Source organism: Bombyx mandarina, chromosome 23 (assembly GCF_030267445.1).
Source record: "Bombyx mandarina strain Sakado chromosome 23, ASM3026744v2".
In the NCBI taxonomy this organism is placed as follows: domain Eukaryota; kingdom Metazoa; phylum Arthropoda; class Insecta; order Lepidoptera; family Bombycidae; genus Bombyx; species Bombyx mandarina.
In genome coordinates this window covers 2,030,637-2,051,865 of record NC_143229.1, presented here as the reverse complement: position 1 = coordinate 2,051,865, position 21,229 = coordinate 2,030,637, and the positions used below count along the sequence as shown (strand labels likewise).

At 37.9% G+C, this 21,229-nt stretch overlaps 1 protein-coding gene across 1 annotated transcript in view; it reads left to right on the top strand.

Moving 5' to 3' along the window:
- Window positions 1-215: 215 nt before the first annotated feature.
- The window catches only part of bs (serum response factor blistered), a 286,399-nt gene continuing 265,385 nt past the window's right edge, over window positions 216-21,229 (top strand). Inside the window, exon 1 of the mRNA XM_089737212.1 lies at window positions 216-766. Coding sequence (XP_089593338.1) covers window positions 365-766 — 402 coding nt within the window. The 5' untranslated portion in view covers window positions 216-364. The remainder of the gene's footprint in view (window positions 767-21,229) is intronic.

Below are 21,229 nucleotides of genomic sequence, written 5' to 3'. Positions count from 1 at the left end.
ATTATTTCTATTTACGAAATAAACTCAAAATAAAAGCTCTATTTTCATACGAATTTCGGGCACTGAAAACCGTTCGCGGGCTCCCGACGAAAGGCGCTTTTCCAACGGATGTGTCGGGTTACGTGAGCTCGCGACAGACCATCTCGCTCCGGTGCGGGGCGGGACGGGCCGTGCGAGCGAGACGGCTAGCGATCGAGACGCGCGGGACGGAGCCGCGCGAAGTCAGTTGCGGTCCGAGCGGCCGAGCCGTCAGTCCCGCCCTCGGTTCTTTCGCGTGTTCGGTTAGTCTCCGTTCGTCGTTCGAACGGTGAGGTGTGTATAGCGCTTTTGCGCACCGGTTACTGTGGCGTACTGCGAGGTGATCATGGACGCGCCCGGCGGAGCGCGGGAGTCCCGCTTCGGGCCGTCTTACATGGGGTTGTTGGGGGAGATGCCGGACATGTACAGTGCGGGCAGGCCTCCGAGCGCGCTCGGCGGTGCTGGCCCCTTGCGGCCCGGCATGCAACCTTGCCCGATGCCCAGGGCTGGAGTCAAACGTCCATCGGACCAGTGCTACGATGATAGACCATCACAAAGCGTTCCCCTCGACCACTGCCCAATGCCGGACATAGCTGATGATGGTTATGCCTCCCTGCAACCCAAGAAGTCACCCCCTTCTAATGGCAAAAAGACTAAAGGTCGCGTCAAGATCAAAATGGAGTATATAGATAATAAACTGCGACGGTACACAACTTTCTCCAAGCGGAAGACTGGGATTATGAAGAAGGTGGGTCATCGAGACCGCTTTTGGCAATATTCCATATGGGTCGACTAACAGCAGTGCTGCATTTGTGTCTAAGTGCATAAAATCCTCATAAGTTTATAATATCAATAAAGTGAAAATAGGTTAATTAGTGAGAATTAATGCTGTATCAAGAAATAATAATGTGAAAAAAGTTTTTAAAATATTCTTAGTAGAAGAGAATTTATCATTTAGTATTGAATATTTAAATTGATTGAGAATAAGTTTTGTCCTCTTTCAGTTTTATTATATTTACAGCAAAAACGTTAAATGATAAGAGGTACAATGTTAATGCCATAAGATAAATTCTTTCTTTAAAACTATATCTGGTACTAAGTGCATATTTGAAGACACAGCACTATATAAAGTACCGAATGATATAAAATTTACTAATAAACCAACCAACAAATGTATTGATATAATGTTAGTTTGTGAATTTTGGTCCTTTGGAAACTAAATTTTATCATAAATATACATTACAAATTCTAGTATAGGTTATGTTTTGTGTTCCCTCGAACCTCGTGGAATATTGCCGAAAACGACTCTAAATGTGAATTTTCTTTCGTTAGACAACATTTTTAATCATTCATACATGATAAATGTGTGTTTTACGCTTATTTTACGTCTTTTTGTGAGCATTTGTGTTAAAAGTTTTGACAGATGTCAGCTGTTCCGGGCTATGCTGTGTGAGTATTTAACGATATTACGTGTTGAAATTGCAATTACTAAAGCCAAATAATTTATTATTTACGTAAACAATATTTGAAGAACCGTGAAATTGGTTTAAAATACGGCTTCTAATACGTTTATTTTCGTACGTAATGTGACAGCTGTCACATAAAATCCATTTGAGCTAAGAGATGGCGCCACTTGTAGTAATCTAGCGATATTTTTGTTCTAATTGTATGTAGTTGAAAATAAAAATAACGATTGGAATGAAAAGGCCTTGGAATCTCTACTAGAGCTACCACCAAATTTTATGAGTTACATTTTACAAAATAAGATGATAACTTACAATAGCGCGAAACCTAATAAGTAGAGATATGTTTTTAAAATTTGTGCATCCGTTGCTTGACATAAATCTTCTTTAAAACAACTTAATGTATGAATTAAGTGTAGATAACGATGACATATTTATTAAAAAACAAACAAAAAAAACAGGCGTTTGAAATGAACATTACGTATTAGGATTAATGTTTTAAGAATACCATTGGTAATTATCTGTCTGAGAAATAATAATCTACAATTTTTATCGAACAACGTTTTTAAATAAGTTTTTTAAATTAAATAAACTAACTATAATAATTATTTTTCTTAAATAATAATTTTCTATTAATGTAAATTTAGTTAGAAGTCGATTATACACGGCTTGCGAAATTGCATCCAATCTATAGGCTCCCCGTCGCGGTACAGAATTAAACATTTACCAGTTGAATTAATAACGACTTATTGCGTAAATCCACAAAATGATTACGTTAAAAGTTAAAATAATTGTATGTTTTTAAGTAAATGATATTTTTAATAAAAACTAGACACGTGTCACCGTTTTAATTCGAGAAGCCTTTCATTGAATGAATGTCTTGTAATTTCTATTAGGGATTGTTTTTCGAAGGTCCTTATAAAAAAAATATGTTTAAAATAGATCGAAAACATCCAAGTTCTCATTAATTTTCTTTAATTAGCCAGTACAAGGCATCTTAACGGTCAGTGGTAATTTCATAGAAAATATAATAATATTAAACATACGTCTTTTGGCGACAGGCGATCTCAAATCTGAACAAATAGAACCTCCAAAGATGTAAAGTAATCAAAATATTGATGATGTCGAATAATGAGCCAGAGATTAAATTCGTAAAGTTTTTTAATTATAAATATTTTTGGGCGTTGTGGTTCAGAATAATACTATCCTTGATGTCTATAAAGGGACCAAGATATTAAACGGAGACCCCAGCGGTGATCTTTGAGTATCATACCTTTGTACTACGATCGCCAATTGGTGTTTACTGGTGGTAGGGCCTAATGTGAACCGGGTTGATATCACTATCTGGCATATTTCGACCGGGAAACAGTCATACGTTTTAGTTTTAAGGACGGGACACGCAACGCAATTGACATATCGATATTTATGTATCGAAGAAGTCTCAAAGTGACCTCTACGGGCTCGGACTAGGTACCTATTCGCTAACTTAAATTAAACTACAGTTAATAATTTTCGTTTTAAAATAACCGATGACTCGATTACTGAAGATTCCTCGCGATCAAAACCGTAAAGTTTTAATTTCAATTTTGATCGCGTACTTACAAGCGGAACTAGCTAATAAATACCTACTAATACTCCAATCCTTTGAGTAACGATTCATTTAGGACGATTATTGTACTGTCATTAAAACTGTCAATACGTTCACCTACAAAAACGAAGCGCGGAAACAAATGTAATAATTCAAACTAGTGGCCCCGCAGTAGTTGAAATTCGACTATTTAATTGAAATTATGATTCGATTTTCAAAAACTTATACTTCTATAATCACAAATTTCGCCAAGACTACATTGTAAAAAAATATTAATAAAGACAAACAATATTTAATCTATTCTCAATTTCTCAACCACAGACGTCAAGAACAACAGTTTGACAATAAATAGTATGCATGCGTGTGTGCGTCAAATACATGGTATGTAGTGTGTGTAATGTTTTCTTTATTGATTTAATGTATCTTTTATGCATTATTTAAAAAAATATTAGCATTGTGCACTTCTCTATATTCTCTATAAGTGTGGAAAATTTCATACTCCTCCGTCCGCGCAATTTTCGTAAAAAGGGATACAAAGTTTTTGCTTCACGTATTAATATCGATTTAATTATTACAAAGTTTGCGATTTATCCCGCGGTCAGAAGCTGATACTTCATTAGATGCGGCACAAATCAAGCGACTCGTGAGCGCGCGTCCATCGAAATCCTACGGGAGACGACGTATGCTGATGTTAAAAAGATATAAGGCATACATGGTTATAGAACATAGTAACGTTTAGAAACGGCTGCATACGGTTTTAATTTTTAGAAGTTGATAAAAATGCGCGTGTCGCTTTTGTTAGTCTTTGTAATGACGATCTGAGGTATTAGGTGTAGAGTCCGGTCATCGTTCTCGTCGAAACCGTCGCTTGCGACGAAGGGCTCGATGAATAAATAAAACCTCAGACATAGCACACAGCACACAGCCCAGTGAGTTTCTCGCCGGATCTTCTCAGAGGGTCGCGTTTCCGATTTGGTGTTAGATTCTGCGAATCGCACGACTCTTGCTAGCGTTCGTGTTGGCAACGTCGTCAGATTCGAGCCCCGTGAGCTCACCTACTAGATAAGGTTACTCTGAAATAGCCTCTCAAGGCTCTCAGCTTAGGTAGGAAAAAAAGGTGTAGAGTAGTAAATGCGCTAGTCGACTTCAAAAAGGTGAGTAGTTACTTTCGCAGGAATAAAGCCAAAGGAATAAAGCAAGAAAAAATATCTCATACAAACATAAGCGTGTTCATGATATTCTAACACAGCTAAGAATCCATAAATATTGTGAAGCTTTATTATTTTGATTATGAGGGAGTTATTTGATGAAGTTTACGAGGTTTGATAATGTCGCATACCAAATATTTATATATTTTATAAGTGAACAGCGTGCTCATGTATGAACATGTTTTTGAAATTGCATAGCCTACTGCGTCCGTCAATTAAATAATATAATTAAATTAAAATTGAATGCAATGGACAAAAAAGCTCCGGGTGTTGCAGAGATAGATCAACCGAGCTCAACAGCCCTTTTGGTCTTAAGTGGCTACCGGAATACAAAGATATTAAAGCCGGGACGCCTCCACCCACATTATACCTGTATATTTATGTGACGTAATTTTCAGCAACTTAAAAACTTGAAACTTGCATTAAAGACAGAAAATAACACTGTAAAATATAACCTTAGCCTTTCTACTGGATTAACGCGTAGGATTAGTTTTCGTTGCTTTAATTTTTATATCCTTAGGGTAATGGCATCATGGTTTTGTCTTCAAGTTAATGGCACTATGTGTGTCGGTGTGTCCGCGGCCTCTCGGTTGCAGGGTCGGCCTGTGAGCACGCAAGCGGTCCTGTCTCGCAGCGGGTATCAAAGTCGCCGGCGTGCCTTGTTCTTACTTGTTAGCCTAACGTGAGCATCCGTCCGGTTCCCTCGTTATTTCACCTGTGTGACGAAGGCTTTTCGTTTTTTTTACAAAGAACCGGGATACATTTTGAATTCGATTGAATTTGAAATCGCTTCATAACTTTGTGCGATTTCGTGTATTTGTCGCCTTCGTAAGGCCTCATTGTACACACAACTTATTTTTTATTTATTGCATAGACGGTTGTTTTTTTTTTTCCTACCTTAGCTGGTAGCCTTGAGAGGCTATTTCAGCGGAACCTTAACTAGTAGGTGAGCTCAGGGGGCTCAAACCTGACGACGTTGCTAACACGAACCCTAGCAAGAGCCGTGCTTCGCAGAATCTACCACCGGATCGGAAACGCGATCCACTGAGAAGATCCGGCGAGAAACTCAGTGGGCTGTGTCTGAGGGTATAGACGGTTGAAGTACTCGACTTGCTGTTAAGTTGTTATAAGAGCTCATGAACGTCACCAATGTAAATGCCCACCACCCACTTTGAGACGTGATTCCAACTCTCAGTTTTATTGTAGATACAACGGTTGCCCCATACTTCAAACCAGAACGAATGTTTCGCGATAGAAATAGGTAGAACAGTTTTTACTTACCCGTGCCAACTCACAGCCCTATTACCAGTATTACGGCAATTATAATTTTTGTGGGTTTAATAATATTTTATTATCCTTGGTCGTCAAAGTCGTTACTAAAGTTGTGTCAAATACGTATTTTATTAGAAGAATGTTTTATTTATTTATTGCTTAAGTGGGTGGACGAGCTCATAGCCCACATTGTGTTAAGTGGTTACTGGAGCCCATAGACATCTACAACGTAAATGCGCCACTCATCTTGAGATATAAGTTCTAAGGTCTCAGTATAGTTACAACGGCTGCCCCACCTTTCAAACCGAAACGCTTTACTGCTTCACGGCAGAAATAGGCAGCGTGGTGGGACCTACCCGCGCGGTTCACAAGAGGTCCTACCACCAGTATGTGTACCTGCCTGCGGGATTCGAACACCGGTACAGTCGCATCGCTCGATTATACATACATGCATACGCACCGGGCGTCTTATTATTTAGGCCACGACGACGAAATGCAGGGATTTAAAAGTAAAACAACATTTAATTTTACAATAGTGGAATTATTAGTTATTAAATTTTCTCACACCTTCGAAACGACGTTATGGAACATAAAAGTTTTTGAAAATTGATTTGTAGAAATAAATCTATTTTATTATTGACGATTTTGTCGTGTTTGAAAAAGCTATTCACGTTGTAACCGTAACGAGGTGTTTTTGTTCTAAATTTTCTAAAATTTTTACGTGAGTCATATCCATAGTTTTTCGAGACGTTATTTTTATCTAATGTAACGAAAGTCCATCAGCCCAGTGAAGTGATCGCCGCGTGTACTTGTGCTTTGATTGTAAAGCTCCGGGCGCCGTCGCACCGACACGACGGCGTTGTCGGAGTATTGGCGGCGTATTCGGCCTTTGCCAAGAAAATTGCCGGCAGTATGTTTTCAGGGTTTCGTCCGATATCCCAACGATTTGTAAACACATTCCGCTAACTTGTGTCCCTGTCTACAACAGAAGTATATACTGAGATTTATCATAACAATTTAAAGAATACACTTTGCTGCAATTCATAAATCAACAATTACTTTGATCATTCTCCTGTATATATTGTTTCGTTCGTCTCCATTAAAAACCGCCCGAAGATATATCGTCTTTTCGCATTAAAAGTGTACAATTTCCATAAATATTGGAAATTGAGCTAATATGCGGAATCATTTGGTATCACCAGTATTTTTCTCATAAATACTGTCAAAAGAGCGTAGTTTAGTTTTTTTTAGTTTACCTATGTTTTGGCTACTATTAACAAAATTAATAGATACATAATTTTATCTTACTTTAAAATACAAATAATGTATCTGGTAAAAAATAAAAAATAAGTGTTGCAAAGATGATTAACATTAAAAACATCACATGTTAAACCTTTAAAACACTCTCCTGTAAAATTAGTAAGTATTGAGATTATACAGTTTTAATGCGAGAAGACGATATATATAAATCAAAACGTGCACATTTAGAAATGATAATGGCCCTCATTCTTGAGCGCTAGACTCCATCGCAAGAATAAATTATACAGTCCGATATAGGGGTTCCGATATAGTCCTTAAAGAGGACATTTTAATAAATTTAAAATAACGATTATCGTTGTCTTGCCGAGTCGTGATTTCGTTAGGCCCGTGGCCGGGTCTAGGGCCGGAATAAGTCGTCACGAACGATTACTAAATTAATTAGGACCTAGCTCGGATGTAGATTGCGCTCGAGATTATTTTCCCACACGACCCGACCACGGTTAGATCTTGGTTAGATTTTGCATTGCTTTATGTTATAATCATGAACCATAGTGTTTACAAGATGCGTTCGTACCTATTCAAAATCACAGTTGTGAAAACGTAATGAAAATTGTATTGTCGAACGATTTGTAGGATTCAGGTAATTTTAAACATATTCAACGATTTTAATTGTTGTATATAAAATATATATTTCGTCTGTGCGTGTGTTTGTCACAGAACTCCTCCTAAACGGCTGGACCGGTTTGAATAATTTTATTTTGTATGCGTTTGGGTGGCACCCTGGATGGTTTAGATTCACAAATCAACCCGGCAGATGGCGCTGCAGTCGGTATCTAGGCTATTTATCTTTCCTGGAAATAATTTATATGGCAAAACAACGTTTGCCGGGCCAGCTAGTGTTAATATGTATAACTCGTAGACAAAATTTAGATTACTTTTACGGTTTTATCTCGCGACTGACCGACATCGGTGATTAGGAGAACCGTCCAATATTCGAAACACCAGAAATAATACAATGACAATAAAACATGTGAGTTTAAATCGTAAAAAGCGTTGATGTGTTAATAATATTCTAGTTACACGGGGGAAAAAACATGTTTTTTTACATGTAACGGATTTAGTAATTCAGTTCGTTAGCGGTTCGTAATAAATACTCGCGCGATCTGCAGAGATCTGCCCGTAGTTCCGAAATGAAACAATTATTTATTGCGTGTATACTAATTACGGGTGAGGCGCGGGCGCGCATCTGCGACCCATATCTCACGGCCCGCGGTTTTGTAATATTAATGCTAGGAGCTGCCGTCTGCGGGCTTTTCGCCTCTATTTTGGTTGCGTTTCTCAATATCATCAAGATTGGTTTGATCTGCGTGATTTTCAACGCCGTCTTTGATCTTATCTCTGTTAAATTAGTGTTTGTGAAGGCGCTTTTCGGAATTAAAAATACTTTTGATGTGGTGTAGTGGTAATTCGTAATTAATTTTAAGTTGAAGAAGACTATTTGGGGCCAGATAAAGAAGTACTTAAAATCTTGAAAAACAACAAAATACAAAACTATTACATATATAGTTTTAGAATCAATCGACTCCTTCGGATTGTAAATTGCACTCGCCACTCACTACCACGAATCATCCGGAACGGTAACGTAATCGACAGAACCAAATATGGAGTAAAAAGTACCAGGAACTCAGAATAAGCGCGGAGTTCGTCGTCCCTGTTCGATACTGGCCCTCTCGTGGCAGGGTGGGGAAACATTCCCAAAATGCAAGCGCAAGGAACGGATAGGTGGCGCTTGAATTACAATCGCTTGGGTTTGTGAATTTATAATTTTGGAAATTTTATTTGTTAGGAAGACAATATTTACATTTACCTTTCTTCCTATCTGTTAAACTAATCTATCTATACTAATATATAAATCTACAGTGGTTTTTATGGCTGTTCCGTTATAACTATTGAACCATGCATCCGATTGACTTGAAACTTGGTATGCATGTAGAAAATACATGTACTTAATGGATAGGCTAATATTTATATGAGTGTTGGACTCCCTAATAATAATGACCATAAATGATAATGTTTTATTTTTAAATGCCCAGCGAAGCGGGCGAGTACGGCTAGTTTCTGATAAAAATATTGTGTTTTTTTTTAATTATTTACTGGCGTAGATGGGTTAATTAACTTATTGTCCGCTTAATGTTAAAGCGGTTAGCGAATCCTATTGATATTTTAACACTGATAATATCGCGTCACGATGAAATGTACTCGAGGTATGGATTGTTTTCAAAGTGGAACAAATGATTTCTTCGCGATAGAAATAGCCAGTAGATGACCTTAAAATATATTATTATGCTATTTGGGGCATAAAACACACCTACTACTGGTAAATCGAAAGTGCTCAAATTAAATTAATAACTTGAATTACTTAATATGGCCACATCACTTTACTAAACAATTTTAGTGTCTTTTTAAATTAATCAATAAACCGTTTCGGCCACGGTCCGTTAGTACTAGGTTCGACCGCGTAACCAACCGAGTTACCAGGGCATCGTAGATGTGAAGAACTCACCTACCAAATACGTAGACCTCTCTCAGTGAATTGTGAAACATCCTTTTCGGTTCGAAAGTGGCAGCGGTCGCGGGTCGGGGTGGGTCTAAGACTGGGCGGGGGAGAATGGAATGGTGAGCCGGCCCGCCTCCTAGTGAACGCCTTGTTGTTATGCGCGCCTAGTAGCTTGGTGCTATTGCGGAGCTAAACGCGGGCTAAATTTGCCCATTTTGGCTTCGGATCCCTTACGGAATTTTCTTTCGAGAACTTTTACAATTGTAGTTTTCTGGCAGGCAAATAAATAAATAAAAAATATTAAAATTTATTTAACTTAGATATGATTGATTCAAATTCTAGAATTGTAATTAAAAAAATAACATTTTTCGATCGAAGAAACTTTGTAATTAATCATTTTTTAAATAACATTTTATTTTGTTCGTTTGTCTGTATGTACCTACAATTAAACAATTACCTACGTTCACCTAGTAATGAATACACGACGTTTCCAGTAAAGGCGGTACTTTTAGAAATCACACAGTCTTCATAGACAAATTTTTTTCCTACCTAATCGTGTATAGCTTAAGTAAGGGGCTATTCAAAATTCGCGTGGACGGGTAGGTGAGTCACGGGCCGGGTATCCGTAAATGGATTCCCCAGCGTTAAAAAAAAAAAGTCACGGGCGCAACCTGAGAGAATTACTAACAATCCAGCCCTAGCAATCCAGTGGTTCGTTGAATCTACCACCGGATCCAATGAGCAAGAGATCTAGCAAGAAACTCAGTGGGATTTAAAAAAAAACATAGGTTGTGCATAGTATGTCCAAAAATTACACCACATCATAATATTAAATTGCGAATTAAAAATAAATAATAGTTTAAAAAAACTAAGTACCAAAATACGCTTTTATAGAAAATCCAACTAAAAAATAGACAATAAATTATAATAAATTTGAATTAAAAATAGTGTAAGAAAAAATGATTTTATTCTAAAAAAGCGTGAAGCTAATAAAAGCGTATTAAAAATACGTCTGTACCGTTCCCCCTAACTAAGAGAACTTGCGGGCGATAAATAATGTCTTTTTTAATGTTACGCACTAAGCAAATGATTATTTAATGTAAAGCGAACGCACTGAGCCGTTTGAAATAGTTAAGATTCTGAGTTACCTATGGTCGTTTGTGAACAGCTGGTAACGTGCTATATATGCTACGAATCTAGAATTTACTTACGATCCCTTTTAGTGGTGAGCTTATTTTCACATATTTTGCAGAAGTTACGAGAGGATTTTTGAAAACAAAGTACCTTATTAATTAAGTGGACACAGAATCTTAATTATTTTCCTCAGCTGTAGAAGATGAATTTTGTAATTTTTCTTGTTTTGGGCAAAGGACATATGATAGGCCACAAGACAAATGAAACATAGTTTTTACGTAACTGTAATTGTATTTATATAACTTAAAAAAAGAAAACTGGGCAATAGTCAATAATCCGACGTTTTTTGTATGCATTAATACAGTCGATCTTTTTATTGCTTAGGTTGGTGGGCGATCTCACGACGATCTATTGCCGGTTCGCGCGCTAAGAGCTATACTATAGATCCTACCGATTAGAGATTATGTTATAAATTATTACATTATTATTTTATTTACTCTGTATCGTTCCAGGTGTTGTTGTTACTGGAACAATAATATTGGCATAATGTCTTATTAATTCGTGACAGAATGTCCATCATTTGACACTGTGTAAACACGCTTTAAATTTGGCGGCGGCAAACTTAATATACTTAGAGACAGGTTCTGAATTCCGATACAAGCTCAACGCCAAATGAGTTATGGGCTTATGGTGCACCGAATTAAAACTTTATCTATAGGCAGTTTTTAATATAATCAACAAAAGATGAGGTAATTAATTTTAACAATCTATATCTATACTAATATTATAAAGAGGGAAGATTTGTTTGTTTGTTTGTTTCGAATAGGCTCCGAAACTACTGGACCGATTTGAAAAATTCTTTTTCCATTAGAAGCCGACATTGTCCCTGATGAACATAGGCTACTTTTAAAAAAAAAAAAATTATTTTATTTTTTTGGTTTCATGTGTGTTTTAATGTTTCCGAAGCGAAGCGAGGGCGGGTCGCTAGTCCCAAATAAATTCAGTTATTACAGATTTAAAAATTTTACTATGCATCCGTGGCCTCTTGAGACAAAATAATCAAAACTACAAAACGTCTTTTTAGAACATTACTTAATAAACGAAGTCAAGCTGGCTTGGATAGTGAAGTTGTGATGAACCGTGTAAACAGTATTGCTGAAAAACGAGCTAATTGTTTGTCAAGTGAAAAAACCTATGTTTTTTTTATTGTACCAGTATTATACTCCAGTTTTAAAGATAGCTGTATTTACACGTACTAGATGTCAACACTTGTGTTTTCATAAATTGGATACTTAATATATAAAGATAATAAAATAAAAAGTCCAATAACTGACAAAAACACACGGTAATTGGAAACTTTTATTTAGCTTATTACTATTTTTTGCGGGCATTGGTTACTCGATCTTTTAGCCTAAGTTAGTTGCTCCGTATACATCAGTAGGAGTTAGTCTTTACCATATTAACTAACTTAATCTTCCTCCTAATGCTGACCCTGATTGATCTCTTCAAAGCCTACCGACCTCAAGGAGACCTCACTCATAGACGCAATTTATTTATAATATTGAAGGTTTTTGGATTTAATCCAAGGAATCATCACAAGGAATAAGACTTAATGCTTTACTTTTCAATAAAATGAATATATTGACATATTCAATTCAGTTGTGATTTTTGCCAGATCAACGGGGCATTTTTGAGATTCAATCTTCACGGTCGTCCAGAGAATTCAAGCACATTTCGATGCAGCATGCGCCATTTACATAAATTGGACATGCGGCCGAAATGCGTTTCGTCATCCGAACGATCTTATCGGATGACGGACTTGCCGAAAAACGTCCGAAGACGTCCACTGTCCTCTACCATAGAGATCCACGATATCTGTCGTTCTGTCAAAAATTTCCCGAACGGTCAGCGGGGCTCCCATACATAATGAACGAATTTATACATTAAACATTAACTGGTAAGGTTTTTATTTGATTGCGATACGAAAGCGCAACGAGATGTTTTTGTTTTTCGTTCACGGCAAAAAGACGATCGCTCACGATGGGAACCACGGGGCTCTGCGTTATCCGTGCAATTGAACAATACCGGACGTTTTTGCGACGGCCGTCCATTTCGAGGGAATTCAAGACATTTTCAATTCGGATTGAACTTTTCGTGAACGCTTGTTTCGAAGAACCTTTTTGCGGACAACCTTGACGGGCCAGCATTGGGTCCGAGGCGTCTAACGTTCACGAAGACTTTAAGCACGATGATCGACTTACGTTTATTTGCCGAAATCCGTGTCTGAATTGCTTTTGTGTATAACTCAGTCGTCAGCGTGTCAGCTTCAGTGTTTCGGTGACCGCCCACGTGTGCGGTTGTACTGCTGCACGCACAAAATCAGTCGTCACGTGCGCGCCCACGTCACGCCTACCACTATATAACTTTGCGAAAAAAAAAACAACCAAATCTCTCAACTACCGTACCAACCTTGAAATTTAATGCCTTCATTAAATGTTTGCATGTGAGCCATTCATAGCTATCTCTCCGTTTCCTTTGTTGGTCATATTGAATGGAACTTTAAATCCAGAAGCGAGTAAATTGCCAGGGAATCTGCTACCGTAATTGATATGACTCGCTTAAGAATCTATACTCAGGAAAAATGTTAATTAATCGTTCAGAACGCGCCACCTACGAGCACCTCGCCCGATGAGCCATTCGGATAATCTCAATAATTCTCGAGTCGCGTGTTAGTCGTTAATTAAGCTATTTGTCAGTCCGCTGGACAATTACATTTCTCCCAGAATCCTGTGGATTCTACGCGGCTTGGAGCTTCGAAACGACGTATTATTATCCTTTTAGGGAGGGCGGCATCTTCTCTGAGGCGCTCCGACTCCGCCGAACCTTTTATTGGGACCACCTGTGTTTGTTCGCCTCGACGTATGAATTGTCCAGTAAATAAGGTTGGCGAAATATTTGCCTCTAAGGTTTTAATGCTATTTAGTGGCACTGTCGTTAATTTGCATAGGACCGAGACAGAAATTAGCATTTAACACGGGGTGAAGCCTTTACGAATTGAATCTTCGATAATATTGAGGTGCTTAGCATTAGAAGTGGCATACTGCGAACGAACAACCGTGCATCAGTGATAGGTGATAGAAACTCGTTCCGGGCAAGGGATCTCCTTTCGAGCAGGTTCGCAGGTGAGATGTATTGACAAGTGGTCTTCCTTGATCTGTATCGGCGTGATGGTATCGCGTTGTCGGCGCTTCAGTCGGCTTACTTACCCTCCAACTCGCTGCTTTCCGTAGATCTCAGATAAGGCATGTTTATTTAGCGCTAAAACGTGCAGCGAAGAGAGATTATGAAGGAAACAAAAACTGATACGTTCACATTCATAAGTTCGAGTAAGCGTGTACCAATAATGGGTTGAGCGTTTAAATAAATTCATCTTTAAAACAAACGCACTGGGTTCGTGTAATTGGAATTGGCGAACTGGTTCCACGTAATATGAACGTGGAGCAAGGCCGTTGTGTGGACTGTGCCGTCGTTATCTCGATCTAATATACGATTTAAACGAACGAGAAACTGCTTGTAGTTAAACTGTTATTAATGGATAATCAATCATTCATCTTTGTTTATGAATGAGATTGGCTACAATATAAACGCATAATTAGTGACCGCTTTGGTATCAGTACGAGAGGTATTTGCATGCTCTGTCAGTGCAGTATCTGCATCGATTATTGATTCAAGCACTGCCCATTGTTCTGCGGATTGGGCGTCATTGGATTTGGCTTCCATTGTCGCTTCTATTTGTGCGGATTGATTGGATATGAAACTGAAATTGCTCAGAAAGTCAGTATATATTATAGTCTCTGTCAATATAACTCTTTAAAAGTGACTTTAGACGTTTGTGACATTCAGATAAACGGTCTTATGAAATGTGTCGAATGGTAATTGCGAAAGCCAATTGTTTTTATAAATTGCACATGAGCTCGTTTTTTTGTCTGCCTATCTGCCAGTAACTTCGAGGAGCTATTCTGGCTTGTCTGGATGTGTCAAATGTCTAAGTTCAGACCTGAAAGCTCCAGTCATCTGATAATACAATAATTTAATCTGTTGTAAGGTAGTCTCATATTATGTTGATATCATTATCCAAACTTAAACGTTCCGATCCTTATGCGTTTTAGAACCAGAACCCCGTTTCACAGTTACAATTTTACATCGCAATGATGCGCGTGAGTCAAGAATATGGAGGTCCGTTGTCGCAGCACCAGAATAATGATTGCATCCTAGTATTCATAATCCGTAACGGTGCAAGTTGCGTAATAAGCGTTTTCTAAAACTGGCCACTTCTAGGGAGAATTTGTATTCCAAGCATCACATACATACATATGTTTTATGCCGGAATGCCGACACCCAAACCGTTACTATGAAGAGGTGCAACGTTATTTACATCCTTAAAACAAAGCAGCTAATTTATCTTTTGTGAAGCGATGACGTCATAATTTTTATTTATTGCTCATGTGAACCTAAGGCCTTGGTCTTAAGTATTAACCGAACCTTAGAACCTCATAGATGTCAGAATGCTGCCACCTATCTTTAGAATGAGTTCGAAATCCCATAACTGTTTGATATACAGTATCAGTGTTATTGTTTAGTAAGTGTATTCCAGGCATCCACGCAATAATAAAATCTTGGAGCCGTTTGATTTAAAACGTGTGTTTCGTAAAACAAAAACAGATTGCTTTGCACCTCAACAAGTTGGGTTGTACCAACAAGCGTCAAGTGTCTGATCGATCAGTAGTTTAAACACGTCTTAACATTTATAACGCATTAACGGTGGTTATGTAGATTATACTGAACCGGTTCGAACAACGTAATTATTGTTATAAACGGCGTTTAAAACAAATCGTTGTGTGTCGACCCATATCGGTCCTATCTTGCGTGCGTTTGTCAATATCGTTGATTTTGTCAATGTCCGTATTTTCGTTCGTTTAATTAACGAAATCGACAAGATTCGTTTTGTAATCGTAATTGTGCCTTTTCATTAACAGCTAATTAAAAAAAGAAAACTTACGTAATTCGTTCCCGTTTCTTTCTCCCGCAATTTATTGAGAGTTTTGACATGGTTTTGTTTAAGAAATTTCATTATATTTAAGTTATATTTAATTTCATCCTCGCTTGTTTTCGTATAGCCATTCGAGAGTGCTTAGTACTCTTTAAAGTTGACAGGAAATTTTCGTTTCCAAAGGTTTTACTCACACCTTTTTCTTATAAGTACGTCATTTCCGAAGCTTCCGTGATTGCGACGAATCTTTCGTTGCTAGATTAAACCTTAAATGAAGTTTTAAATTTTTCATTATATCTACCTGAAGAAAACATATCACACCTTTAGAATTGAAGTGGTTTAACTAAAAAATTTAAGAATATGAGTTTTATACTTTGAACAACTATATACACTCAACTACTTATTAAATATGTATTCCATCGGCTTATAAAATTAACTTTTAGCCTAGAAAAGGACATAAGTACACGCTCCCGTCTAGACCGTATGATGTAAAAATACATGTTCTATGGCCAGTATGTAGCTTTAAAATTACACCATTGTCTAGGCTGAATAATTGAATCTTCCCGCTTCAAATTCAAAAAAGTATCTAAAGTGTGCGTAGTTCAATTTAATATCATCCCCGAAGTCATTTACATACAGTACCGCTATACAAGGAAACATACGCTTGGCTCGTTACGCTGTATTACCCTTTTTCTGTAATCAAGTTTTCGGTCGCTTCTGACGGACTCTCAAAACAAACAAGCCGCTTGTGTCTCCGCAAAGATGTTTTTGCGTTTCGAAAACGAAAATTCCGATACCAAAACCACTGGCGTTCTTCTAGAAGAACGGTAAAGTTAAGATGGGCATCGGTCGTGTCCGTGTGGTTTATAATCGCGCGGCTTCCGATTGGATTGCAATGAGAGATAATGAAGCTCGACTTTCACTCTTCCATCATTACGAGCGACGATTTTGTTGTATTAAAACGATCATAACTTGTTGTTTATGCCCATTGTTTTAAGGAACGTCTTTTTTGCGCTTAAGCTGTCGATTTAATTGACTTGCGCCGGTAGATGGATATACCCGTACTCATGTCGTGAACTGTTGTCTTCACAGGCTCTTTAAAAACAACACGTACAAAATATATCTAGAGTTGGGATTGTGGCACATAAAATAAAATTATTCCACTGTTGCATTACACTATTATTCTTCTTTTCTAAAATCCACTTTAGTGTAATAATCTTCGATCGAAGGTAATAATTAAAAAAAATCAACTGACACCTTTTACGCCTTGCTCATTCAACCTTCTCCGCCATCTTGCTTTTCTCTGTCATTCTCTCTGCCATTTTCTTTTCCCTTTCTTACCGTTTTCTTTCACTCACATCTTAACGCTCCGTTCCACGTTATTTTCATACGTTCCGTTCTTACCAATCCTACATTTATAAAATAAAATTGGCACCTAAAATGCCAAGAGTCAATCTATTCTGTATTGCGTTGAAATGCAAAAATCGCATCCCCCGTGACTCACCAAATTGAAAACTCACGCGATGCTTACAATAAAACGTCCGAGTCCGGCAGCACCGAGTCTCCCAATTCGTCCGAGGATAACTCGTGTAATAAACTCATCAGAGAGGTGAACCAACTCGGCGGCCTCAATGCAAATATAGCTAAAGTATTCTCGCCATAAAGAGTGGATGACGCGCGGCCAGCACGTGGCGGCGGGTAGGCAAAGCAGCGGCCCGTTTAGACCATTTACGTTTTAATCCAGTCGACGCAAATATGGTAACATGGCATTTCATAACCTGTTTTCGGGGTTGCCTCTACCCTGCTTTGGTGTTGATGTGTAAGCAAGCACGTGTTCAATTGGTACGTGCTAGTTTCTTGATATCAACACGAAGACCACTTTTACTTTGAGCGATCTTTTGATGGGAAAGATATACAACTACTCTTCATTACGTTTTAATCCAGTCGCCGCAAATATGGTAACATGGCATTTCATAACCTGTTTTTGGGGTTGCCTCTACCCTGCTTTGGTGTTGATGTGTAAGCAAGCACGTGTTCAATTGGTACGTGATACTAGTTTCTTGATGTCAACACGAAGACCACTTTTACTTTGAGCGATCTTTTGATGGGGAAGATATACAACTACTCTTCATTTACGAAGAGGTACGATTATGTTGTAGCAGAATAACAGATTGAGAATTAACTGCTTTGATGCATTGGTACCAGCTGAAATTCATATTGGTACTAACTAGGTTATAGGTTTCATGAAACTCAGTACAGCCGTTGTTGGCACCAACAAAATGTGGCAGCACGTGTAATTTTAATAAATGGATGCATTTCATACATTCAGCGATAGCCACAGTGACGCGTCGCCGGGTTTCCCTTAAACACTCATGTTTTTTTTTTATTGCTTAGATTGGTGGACGAGCTCACAGCCCACCTGGTGTTAAGTGGTTACTGGAGTCCATAGACATCTACGACGTAAATGCGCCACCCACCTTGAGATATGAGTTTTAAGAACTCAGTATAGTTACAAAGTCTGCCCCACCCTGCAAATGGAATTACTGCTTCATGGCAGAAATAGGCAGGGTAGTGGTACCTGCCCGCGCAGACTCACAAGAGGTCCTTCCACCAGTACATGTACATTAGTACGAGCTCTGATTGAAACTGACCCTTAAATTCATCGGAAATAAATTTAACGCTGAGAGCGCGAACCGTCGATAGATCGATTGTCTATTAATGTGCATAAACCGCGGAGCGTCGGAATACAGACTATAGCGTAGATTCATTATAGGTGTTAGATATCGAACTGTACGGACGTGTCTTAGCGCTTGCACGTACATATATTGTTTTTAATAAGTCATAAATAACCAATTAAAATTATTTATAGTGTTAATTTAACATTGATTTTTATTAGATTTTTTTAGTTGTAGGTTTTTTTTTTTCAAAATTCGTTTAGCATCTTCTGCAAAATATGTGACAATAAGTTCAGCACTAAAAGGATTAAAGTGCTTCGGTAACCGGTGTTTCTTGAGACTTGATAAATGTGAATACCCGATGTTTAGCCAAGCGATGGCTCGCGCTACCACCACAATTACATTACCATACGAATTGGATGTAGGCTGGCCACCGTGAGACTATGGCTTGACACTCCGGTCTCTGTTTCCACGTCACGACGGCTTAGTGATTACGTGATTGACAGTTCACTGATTAAATGTTTTCATTTTCTTAGTCTTAAGGATCTTTTTTAATTAGCATACCGTAATAAGAGGTCGCACAGTTTTTTGTTATTGCTTGAGTGGACGAGTTCACAGCTCACCTGGTGTTAAGTGGTTACTGGAGCCCATAGACATCTACAAAGTAAATGCGCCACCCACCTTGAGACATAGGTAAGTTCTAAGGTCTCAAGTATAGTTACAACCGCTGCCCCACCCTTCAAACCGAAGCGCATTATTGCTTCACGGCAGAAATAGCCGGCAGAAATAGGCAAGGTGGTGGTATCTACCCGCGCGGACTCACAAGAGGTCCTACCACCAGTAAAGTTTCCAGTTTTCCAGTTTTCTTAGTTTTAAGGATCTTTTTTAATTAGCATACCGTAATAAAAGCTCGCACAGTTAGTAGCATAATCCGTTCTATTCCTGCCCTATGCTGCAAATGTTACTTCGACCTAATGTGTCAAGGTCGATGGTGAAGTTCACACTGTGGCGCCCATGGGCTACGGTAACCATTGATCATCCACACACAAAATCAAAACTGTGTTTGTTTTATTTGAAACCCTGAGTATCATACACACGGCTTGTAACCAATAAGCGTATTGTTTTCAATTTAATGGTTTTGAATTACGAACGACATAATTTTCCTATATCTAAAACAATTTAGTTTGGCAGTAAGTTTTGTTTCAAATACACCGATCATTCAAAGTAAAGGACTTTCTAAATGGCGTTAGTTAACAGTTTTCAGACGACTTTTTAGTGCGAAAACAATTGCAAATCTCAATGGATCGTGCTGAGTCAATACGTGGATACAGAATAGAGCGCTTCAGACAAGTCTAGACGAGTTTGAAATATTCGATAAGATAATGTCGAAGCGTGAAAATGTGTACAGAATTGGTTTTTGTTTCAACGAAATTCCATTTGTGTAATCTGAGATTTTAACTGTAGCTCGTAGGCTTAATTAGAAGCACTTTTACGGTTTAATATCGCGTCTATTTTCTATCTATCTATTTATTGTATGTATATATTTATTATAATAATGCATTGTAATAATAATAATACCTCCTATATCTTTATCTTTTACAGAATTTCTCTAAATTAAACGGTTCTCTGGAAGAGATCGCCTTAAGCGATAAGACCGCCTATTGTACAAATGTATCTGCTTTTTGACTGTTTTTTATATGTTTATCGTGTTTTGGTGTGCAATAAAGTGTATTCTCTCTCTCTCTCTCTCTCACTCTCACTCTATTTTCCGATGTCTTGAATAAATTACAGTTTTCGTGATCAGGGAAAACTAAGGTGTTATTCGTCGATATTTGCCGTTGACAATGAAACGTGAAATTCGGGTTAAAGATATTTTTTATTCTCCAAATAATTACATAAATGAATTATGAAAATGAAGTTCAGAAATACATATGTATATGGTACATGGTTATAGTTTGTACATTATTCAAATAATATCTGCTCCTAGCGAATATAAAAGAAAATACTATGTGGTTTTAAGTTGTAAATTTTGATCATATTTGAAATAATAATATAAATTTTAGTAAATTATATGAAAGTATGATAGGGGTGTCAATCGTAGGGCTACTACAATCAAGTACCGCTGATGTCAGAGAAGCTGTTACTCGTAAATCAAAGTCCAGGCAAAAAAAAGAAGAAGCGCATTTTCAACCAGTGTAGATTTAAGTCTGTTTTCCATTTCCAAGCGAAAACATTCTCTCTATTTATCACGGTTATTGGCGTGGTACAGCGAGCCATTCTCCCAAACGAAAGCCAAGTCAATGCATCAATAAATTGCAGTACATTTAAAAGCGGACGTAAATTCAACGAAACGTGAACCGAAATTTAAACATATCCTTAAAATTATGATATTATTAAGTTGTAAATCTGTTTCTGGTTGCAAAACTGAAGAAGGCTCCGCTTCATCTGATAAACACGAAAATGCCAGCACCGGCCTCTTAGCTATAAAGTTGTTACGTCCCGAATTGCGAGATTACACATAACCGAAATAAAAACCAATAAAATTAAAACGCCATAAAGCATCGATTGTCCAGGTTTTATCTCATTCACATCTGGGGGTGTATTCTTAATAATATGCATAATTCGTTTCGTTGGAATTATAAACGGTTTATTTTTTTAATATTTCTACAATTCGAAGAAACGTCACAGTTGGTGTCTCGTTTGTCCAGTTACAACAAGTCAGGTTTGCAATTAAGGTCTCTTTACTGGGCATTAATTTTTGGCAATAAAAGAGTTGCACGCCCGAAATGATCGGTACGCGGGCACTCGGATGCTCCGTGGGAAAAGCGGTGGCTTTGTACTCCATTGTACACGCAATTAGCTGGGTTTTTTTCTTAGTCCTCCAAGCGGGTACTTGTAACTGAAATGTCGCGAATCGTGATGCCAGAATGTCGCGTCTGTTTAATTTGTGGGCTACGTACGAGACGCAGCTTATATTTTACATTACGTTTTTGTTGAATAATTA